The sequence below is a fragment of the Limulus polyphemus genome, unplaced genomic scaffold (genome assembly GCF_000517525.1).
Source record: "Limulus polyphemus unplaced genomic scaffold, Limulus_polyphemus-2.1.2 Scaffold1409, whole genome shotgun sequence".
Taxonomy (NCBI): domain Eukaryota; kingdom Metazoa; phylum Arthropoda; class Merostomata; order Xiphosura; family Limulidae; genus Limulus; species Limulus polyphemus.
The window spans coordinates 143,156-153,291 of record NW_013667019.1 but is presented as its reverse complement, the minus strand read 5'-3'; the positions used below and the strand labels follow the sequence as shown (position 1 = coordinate 153,291).

General features: G+C 34.5%; 1 protein-coding gene across 1 annotated transcript in view; it reads left to right on the top strand.

Annotated features, from left to right (window-relative positions):
- Positions 1 to 4,696, top strand: part of LOC106463444 (bone morphogenetic protein 5-like) — a 26,179-nt gene extending 21,483 nt beyond the window's left edge. Inside the window, exon 2 of the mRNA XM_022390930.1 lies at positions 3,412 to 4,696. Within this exon, the coding sequence (XP_022246638.1) occupies positions 3,412 to 4,361 (950 nt within the window). The 3' untranslated portion in view covers positions 4,362 to 4,696. The remainder of the gene's footprint in view (positions 1 to 3,411) is intronic.
- The last annotated feature ends 5,440 nt before the right edge of the window (positions 4,697 to 10,136 follow it).

The following is a 10,136-nucleotide window of genomic DNA, read 5'->3' as shown; positions in this document are numbered from 1 at the left end:
CATTTACCAAGGTTCATAGAATTGAAACCGATGTCTGTTCCAGAACCTTAGCTTAATATTAACAATAAATGTACCATTTACCAAGGTTCATAGAATTGAAACCGATGTCTGTTCCAGAACCTTAGCTTAATATTAACAATAAATGTACCATTTACCAAGGTTCATAGAATTGAAACCGATGTCTGTTCCAGAACCTTAGCTTAATAGTAACAATAAATGTACCATTTACCAAGGTTCATAGAATTGAAACCGATGTCTGTTCCAGAACCTTAGCTTAATATCAACAATAAATGTACCATTTACCAAGATTCGTAGAACTAAAACCGATGTCAGTTCCAGAACCTTAGCTTATTAGTAACAATTAAAGTAACATTTACCAAGGTTCATAGAATTGAAACCGATGTCTGTTCCAGAACCTTAGCTTATTAGTAACAATAAATGTAACATTTACCAAGGTTCGTAGAATTGAAACCGATGTCCGTTCCAGAACCTTAGCTTATTAGTAACAATAAATGTAACATTTACCAAGGTTCATAGAATTGGAACCGCTGTTGAAAACTACCGAACTGATAAATCCATTGACTGCTGTTTGTCGTATAGGGTATGGTCCGCCTCCGCAGTTGAATGCGAGTGTGCCGTATACGGTGTATGGCTTCCAAAAATTACGCACGTATTTGGAGCAGCAGCAGTCAATGGGTTAAAGGACGTGTTACTCCAGAAGTTTTGTATATCGTTGTGACCAGGGTGGTTAACGTGTGTTTGTCCCTGTGCTCATTGTGACCAGAGTGGTTAACGTGTATTCGTCCCTGTGCTCATTGTGACCAGAGGGGTTAATGTGTACCTGTCTCTGTGCTCGTTGTGACTAGGGTGGTTAATGTGTATTCGTTCCTGTGCTCGTTATGATTAGGGTGGTTAATGTGTATTCGTCGCTGTGATCATTGTGACCAGGGTGGTTAATGTGTATTCGTTCATGTGCTCATTATGACTAGGGTGGTTAACGTGTATTCATCCATGTACTCGTTGTGACCAAGGTGGTTAACGTGTATTCGTCCCTGTGCTCGATGTGACCAAAGTGGTTAACGTGTATTAGTCATTGTGCTCGATGTGACCAAAGTGGTTAACGTGTATTCGTCACTGTGCTCATTGTGACCAAGGTGGTTAACGTGTATTCGTCACTGTGCTCATTGTGACCAAGGTGGTTAACGTGTATTCGTCACTGTGCTCATTGTGACCAAGGTGGTTAACGTGTATTCGTCACTGTGCTCATTGTGACCAAGGTGGTTAACGTGTATTCGTTCCTGTGCTCGGATTTTGCATTTGATTTTCCATACATGAATTATATATTCCAAATGAAAGTTACCAACTTCATTTACGGCTGGTTTTATATCATCGAACCTCGTTCTATATGATAGCAACACTTTCAAACCATAGAAACAAATCAGGATTACGTTAAACTATTTGGCCCAAATTATAACCCTTGTAAAAATCACTTATTTCTTAGTTGGTGTGTTTTAGAACAAAGCCATATTGGGCTATCTGCTATGTCCACCTCGGGGAATCGAGCCCTGGATTTTAGCATTGTAAGTCCAGAAACTTACCTCTGACTAACCGGGAGATTTTGTTACTTAGCATAGCTCACCAACAATACTTACACAATTCCCAAAGGCTTAGACCTTATTTCACATCTCGATATTAAATAGTAATCTGGTGTACAGTGTAATAACATTCAATGCGATTTTTAGGTGATTCCAGGATCACATTTTTAAGCTTGTTTTTCAATCAAATTCACGAAGTCGGCTAACACAACTATTTCATTGCATTGCCTCAAAAATTGCTTTCTCATTATCAAAACACATGAATTCAGATTGGTTAAAGTAAAATAAATGTGAAGATCATTTGAGGATTTAGGGTTGTCTCGAAAATATTTAATGAACAATTTAAAAATGACAGCAGCGTTGTTACAAGGCTATAACTTTGTAACATCAACTCCAGGATCTCTCAAGATAACCAGCCGTGAAACTTGTGCGATATTTCAAAACATAGTCCATGAACGTTATAATGTATCATAATTTTTTGTGAGGATTACTGTTGTACTTGTATGATCAGCTTCTTTGGGTTACTTATGACAGCTTCCTACACAAATAAAACTGTACGATATAATACAATAATTTACTGATATAATATCCCAAAGATATCAGTATCTAAAGAATGTTTGAAGAAAACATATACTATTGGCAATATCTTACCAAACACAGATAGTGTATTGTGGGAGATAGAATATGCATTTGAAATGCTATTTCTACATGCCTATTATTTTCAACTCGAAATGGACCAAGTGGAATGTCTAAAAAGGATTTTATAATAAATTTGAGGATACACATCAATTTAAACCGAATTGAGGATTATTGATAACTAGTTTATACACGTCAATTTAAACCGAATTGAGGATTATTGATAGTAGTTTATACACGCCAATTTAAACCGAATTTGAGGATTGTTGATAGTAGTTTATACACGTCAATTTAAACCGAATTTGAGGATTGTTGATAGTAGTTTATACACGTCAATTTAAACCGAATTTGAGGATTGTTGATAGTAGTTTATACACGTCAATTTAAACCGAATTTGAGAATTGTTGATAGTAGTTTATGGAAAATTCGGTTTAAATTGACGTGTTCGGTTCAAATTGACGTGTATAAACTACTTATCAATAATCCTCAAATTCGTTTTAAATTGACGTGTATAAACTACTATCAATAATCCTCTTTGAGAATTGTTGATAATAGTTTATACACGTCAATTTAAACCGAATTTGAGGATTATTGATAAGTAGTTTATACACGTCAATTTAAACCGAATTGAGGATTGTTGATAGTAGTTTATACACGTCAATTTAAACCGAATTTGAGAATTGTTGATAGTAGTTTATACACGTCAATTTAAACCGAATTTTAGGATTATTGATAAGTAGTTTTTCATGTCAATTTAAACCGAATTGAGGATTGTTGATAGTAGTTTATAAACGCCAGTTTAAACCGAATTTGAGAATTGTTGATAGTAGTTTATGCACGTCAGTTTAAACCGAATTTGAGAATTGTTGATAGTAGTTTATACACGTCAATTTAAACCGAATTTTAGGATTATTGATAAGTAGTTTTTCATGTCAATTTAAACCGAATTGAGGATTGTTGATAGTAGTTTATACACGTCAATTTAAACCGAATTTGAGGATTGTTGATAGTAGTTTATACACGTCAGTTTAAACCGTTTACAGCAACTAGTCCTTTTTGTTGTTTTTAAAAACTCAGATATTGATGAGTAATTAAGTTCTAGTCTTCTGTGACCACCTAAAGGAAAGCTTTTCTTCGAGTTGATGGATTTGCATTAATACATTGTTTGTTTTCTTCTCAGCGCCACTGCAATTCAACTTCAGCGACGATTTTGCCCAATCAAGAGGACTTCAGACGATATTTTTTCCATTGGACTTCTCTGACCACGCGACAAACAACACGCGGGGCCTAACAGTCGATTCTGCTAAACTAAGTGTCTACAAAGTTCGTAAAGGAGTCCATCACCAAGCAGTTGGGCGAATAGGGCGTTCAGACGCCGCGTCGAACAGTGAAGAGCCAAAAGAAGCCACAGTCTTCATCTACCAGCTCCAAGAACCTTTACACCTGAAGGATCCCGAACGTCTACTAGTCACTGCTCAACAAGTTTTGTTGGACACAGACGGCTGGGAAGTATTCGATGTGGCTAAAGCTGTCGAAACATGGGTGGAATCACCTGCTCTGAACTTTGGTCTTCATATCGAATGTAGTGAATGTGAGACCTTCGACTTTACCTTTATCTCAATGAACAGTACAGAGCTTCCCAACCAGTTTCTTTCCAGGAATTACAAAAAAGGAGCATTACTTTCTTACCAAGCCCCCGGAAGAGCGGTTTTGGACATTGAGTTAATAGAATCATCAGCAAGAATCAAGCGCTCAAAACCCAACACAGGAAAGCGTCGGATGAAATACCCCTTCGATTGTACCAGTGGCAAAAAAACAAAACTTTGTTGTCGGTATTCTATGAATGTCTCTTTTGAGGAACTGGAATGGAATTGGATCCTCAAACCAAAACACTTTGAAGCCTATTTTTGTAAAGGAAAGTGCGTTCGTAACGGCAAAAATTATGCCAGTAACCATGCCATAATTCAAAATCTTATGCGTAAAAAGAAGAATAGAAGAAAAAAAATACCTCGTCCTTGCTGTGCTCCAAAGAAAATGAAACCCTTAGACATAGTGTATTTTAAGAACAAAAGTGAAGTGGATACAAAACAATTAAGAGGGATGATAGTCTCGCAATGCAGTTGCGCTTAGGAACCATTAGGTTAACCTAAAATGTTTCAAGAAAGTGAACTTATGTGATACAACTAGCTTTGGAAATAATTAAGGGAGTTTCTTTTACTAGGAACGTGTTGGTTGTGTGAGTAGAAATGACCATAAACTGATGTTTCAAATGAAAGCTTATTGCTGGGTATGAATTTAAAAGTAAATATAAATCACTTATTTATATATTAATCCAGAAGTTTAGAGAGAGTGTGTGTATGTGTGTCTTATAGTACTTTATATCATTATACTCGTTTTACAGTCTATGGAAATAAATGAAGTGTAAATAAATATAATAATGATTTATTTAACATAACAATACTGCTGTTGGCACTGTGATACCCTGTCTATCAAAATATAATCATTTTATATGTGAACAATATGAAATGTTGCTTATTATATACCATTCATGCATCTGTTCATGTACTTAAAAATAAATATATTAGCAACGAACTTGTTGGTGAAATACAGAAGATACTTGTTGGTGAAATACAAAAGATACTCACGGCACTTTTTAGTGTCGAATTATCTGCTTTTTTTTCAAATCATCAACAGTTTGTTTTTATCCACAAAACTACACATTGAGCTATCTGTGCTCTGCCAACTGCGAGTATCTAATTTCAGCGTTATAAGCCCCAATATGTACTGCTGAGTCAATTGGAAGCCAAATATCAACAGAACTGGGCCTTTAAAAATAGGATTTACATGGAACTACCTTCCCATTTTAAAAAATAAAATCTAATAATTTGAAGAAGACGCTATTCAAGCAGTACAGAAAGTACTAATTAGACGCTACAGAAAGTACCAATTAGACGTTAGAGAAAGTACTAATTAGACGCTACAGAAAGTACTAATTAGACGCTACAGAAAGTACCAATTAGACGTTACAGAAAGTACTAATTAGACGCTACAGAAAGTACTAATTAGACGCTACAGAAAGTACCAATTAGACGTTAGAGAAAGTACTAATTAGACGCTACAGAAAGTACCAATTAAACGCTACAGAAATTACTAATTAGACGCTACAGAAAGTACTAATTAGACGTTACAGAAAGTACTAATTAGACGCTACAGAAAGTACCAATTAAACGTTACAGAAAGTACTAATTAGACGCTACAGAAAGTACCAATTAGACGTTACAGAAAGTACCAATTAGACGCTACAGAAATTACTAATTAGACGCTACAGAAAGTACCAATGCTAAGTTTTAATTTAACACACTGAAAATGAACAATAGATTATTTTTCTAGTTTCTTTAAAAGAATTACGTTTAACATGAAGATGCGTTTTTACAGAAGAGTAACATAACATATAGGCCTGGCATGGCCAGGTGGTTAGGATGCTCGACTCGCAATCTGCGGGTCGCGGGTTCGAATCCCCGTCGCACCAAACATGCTCGCCCTTTCAGCCGTGGGGGCGTTATAATGTGACGGTCAATCCCACTATTCGTTGGTGAAGAGTAACCCAAGAGTTGGCGGTGGGTGGTGATGAATAGCTGCCATTCCCTCTAGTCTTACACTGCTCAAATAGGGACGGCTAGTGCAGATAGTCCTCGTATAGTTTTGCGCGAAATCGATAACAAACAAACAATAACATAATGTAAATTTCAAAACTTCTTGACTAACTTTAAAATTTGCTTAGAGTCTAAACTGAAATACAATTGGTATAGAGTTAACCTAATAAATCTCTACAAATATATTATTCAACATACTTTCAGAATTTCTTATAGAATTTTTTTTTTTAGTTTTATTATTTAATTACTTTCAGGACTTATTACTGAGAATTATGAAGTTACCCAATGAAGTTTATTTTAAAAAATAAATGGTAATTTCCTTAGGGTTTTTGTTTGTCATTAAGCATAAAGCTACACAATGGGCTATCTGTGCCCTGTCCACTACGGGTATCGAAACCCGGTTTCTAGAGCTGTAATTCCGCAGAGATACCGCTGTGCCAGTGGGGGGGGGGCATTTCCTTAAGGACGGCTATGTTGGATTGGGCGAAATTCTGAAACAAATTAGGACCAACGTAAAGCTATCTTGAGAATCTGTCATAGACAAAAAAACCAAAACATAAAACATAAAGACGCCCACACATGTTTTACAGAAAATGTACAAACAATTAAAGGCAAATTTTCATATGACTAAATCGTTGTATTTTACTGTAGCATATTCGCACCTTATTATAAAAATCATGCCCTTTCGAAAGATAAACTCATCAGTTTGGAAATTTACCTCAGCAATGTGACGGAGTTAACAAATTCTAGGATTTCATGTAAATATATATTCGTTAAAAATGAATTAATATAAATGTGAAAATTGTTTAGTTACATATTCACTTAACTTATTTGAGGATGCATTCTGATTTGATAAACTTAGGACTTTTTATTGAAGTCAGTTATTGAAATCAGAGATAGGTATTTCATATACTTTCATGAAACATCGATTGATGGCTTTTATTTAATTTTTTTTTGTAAACAAAGTATTGTGGTGGTATTATTGGGTTTTTAATTTTACCTTTCCCTCATAAGCAAACTAAGATATTTGTTTGTCTATCTGTTTAAATGCATAGCTGCATAATAGACTGTTTTTACTGTGCCTACAGCGGGGATGGAATCAAGAATGTTAATGTTATAAGCCACCAAGCTTACCTGTACTAAATCATTTTTCTTTTAGCTATAACTTATCCTATTGATTAATGAATTAAAATGAAATAAAGCTGTTTGACGCAATGATTTGATTGCCATTAATTGTCGTATGGAAAAGTTCTGGATTTTGAAGTTCGCGGGCTAAAGTCGAATCTGTGTGATACCACAAAATATTCCCCACAGTTTAAGTTGTGGGTGCGTTATAAGAGTGATAGTCAATCGATTAGTATATATATGATGCGTAGTAAGATTCCGGCTGACTTGCCGATTTCCTTCAGACCGTATTTAAAGGTAATTTTTTTGTATTTGTATGGCAAAGCTTTCTGCCGTCGTCCCTAGTTTTGAATAACTAGAATAACGAAAGCCCAGAAAATTACAAAAACACAAAAATAATGATTTATTAAACTGTAAAGCATTATAATCAGTAAATAAATAAAAAAAATATTCTATTTTACCGAATGTTTCGAATAAAAAAGAAGATACGACTTTCAATTAAAAAAAGTGTTTGTTAAGTCATCTGTCTTTAAACATATCCAGGGAATACCTTTAGATATTTATAAATACTTTCAAAGTTAATTTGTTTAATTCAAGAAATATGGCTTATTTTACTTATACTTTTTGGTTTCTAAAACTGCTATTCTTGTTGAATTTCACGCAAACTACTCGACGGTTATCTGGGCTACTCATCCATAATTTTGAAGTAATAGACTAGAGAGACGGCAACTAGTCAACATCACCCAGATCTCAAAACTCTATAAAAGCTCTTGTTTCGGCCAAGATCTCAAAACTCTATAAAATCTCTTGTTTCGGCCAAGATCTCAAAACTCTATAAAAGCTACTTGTTTCGGTCCAGATCTCAAAACTCTATAAAAACTACTTGTTTCGGCCAAGATCTCAAAACTCTATAAAAGCTACTTGTTTCGGCCCAGATCTCAAAACTCTATAAAAACTACTTGTTTCGGCCAAGATCTCAAAACTGTATAAAAGCTACTTGTTTCGGTCCAGATCTCAAACTCTACAAAATATCTTGTTTCTGCCCAGATATCAAAACTTTATAACAGCTACTTGTTTAGGCCCAGATCTCAAAACTGTATAAAAGCTACTTGTTTCGGCCCAGATCTCAAACTCTATAAAAGCTCTCGTTTCGGCCCAGATCTCAAAACTCTATAAAAACTCTTGTTTCTGCCCAGATATCAAAAGTCTATAAAAGCTCTTGTTTCTACCCAGATATCAAAACTCTATAAAAGCTACTTGTTTCGGCCCAGATCTCAAAACTCTATAAAAGCTACATCACACTACAATAAACTTTTAAGTAAAGCGATTTTAATATTTATGTAAACTAAAATTTACAGTTTTTCACGCCTTTCTTTGACTTCTGTGCTCCGGTGGGTCAAAAGTAAGTTTAAGAAATAAATACGTAAAAATTCGGGGTTCTATTCCCCGCAGTGGTCAGCGAAGATAGTCCAATGTGGCTTTGTCATAAAACAAACAAGCTTTAGATTCAAAGGTACTCTGTTTCTAAACTCGAGGAACTTATAATGATTTCTATGAATAAAGAAACTGAAAATCACCGTGCACAAGTTTTTTATTCAGTTTGTTTTGTCACGTTTCATTTGAGCACTTGGTGTTTCTAAAGGTTTTGTCACGTTTTAATTGAGAACTTTGCGTATCTAAAGGTTTTGTCACGTTTTATCTAAGCACTTGGCATATTTAAAGTGTTTAAAATGATGTTAATAACATCCCCATAAAACAAGATCATTTTGAATTAACCACTAGTTGTTAGCTTCTTTACTGTATAGAGACCAAATAGTTCTATTTATTCTAATATAAGTATTTAAAGCTACAAATAAATGAGTAAATAGAACCGTAGGCACATCTTATAGGACGTAAAGCTAGTGTCTATCTGTAGTTTTTCTGTAAATAAAACTGTGTTAAGTAAGTATTCTAAATCACTTCTTAGTTTGGTCCTGAATCTGGTTGTTCCTAACCTGCTGTAAAAAAAGACAAAAAGTTTCACTTGGTTTACATTCCGATACTTTCAAACCTAGCGACTTCAATGTGTCAACAGTATGATTGTAGGACAAAGCTATACAGAAGGCTATCTGTGTTCTGCCCACCACGGATATCGAAACCTGGTTTCTAGCGTTGTAAGTCCGCAGACATACCGCTGTGCCTATAGGGGACCAACAGTATTGAAGTAATTTATTAATGTTCCCCGGGTAAATGGGAACAAAAGTTTATTATTCTAGTATTGAGATATCTCAATTAGCAAGATCATGGAGGTAAAACACATTTTATAATTCATCATATTAAATTTATGCTTTATAACATGTTATGTGCATTTGAATGACTTCTTTTAATACAAGATCAGCACCTAACCTGAAACGTGAAATTTTGTTTTTCCGCTTTTTTCTTGTTTTTTTTAGATGGCTAAATATAATTCGACGTAAAAGTAGTTAGAGAAATGGGTGACCATCCTACTGTCGGGAGTAGTATGTTTTTAATATCTCACATGTAAATATATACATATAACAAATGCGGTCGTTCACAGGTTACTCAAGAAACAGCAAAGAACCGGTTGGGTTCCTGGAGAGAGAGAGAGGTTAATGTATTATGGAAAAAACCCTTGAATTTTCTTTCACGTTTCTTTAATAATCAGGTCGTACATTTCGTATAACAGTGTTAAAATATTTATCTTTTAAGACACATCCATTGGAAGTGGCGACATTTTTGGATGATATAATAGAAAAAAGACACATTAATTGGAAATAGCGAAATTTATGGATGAATTAATAGAAAAAAAAGACCCCTTCATAAATAAACAGGAATATTTGAAAGGGTATCTATTCATTTTACTTTACTGTTTTTACACTTAGAAAATCATCTTGATATCCATAAGTTGAATAACTCTTTTTTTTGTAGTTTACTGAGCATGATTACTGAGTTAATATAGTAGTTAGCAAGTATGATTACTGAGTTAATATAGTAGTTAGCAAGCATGATTACTGAGTTAATAAAGTAAGTTAATGTAGTAGTTAGCAAGCATGATTACTGAGTTAATAAAGTAAGTTAATGTAGTAGTTAGCAAGCATGATTACTGAGTTAATAAAGTAAGTTAATG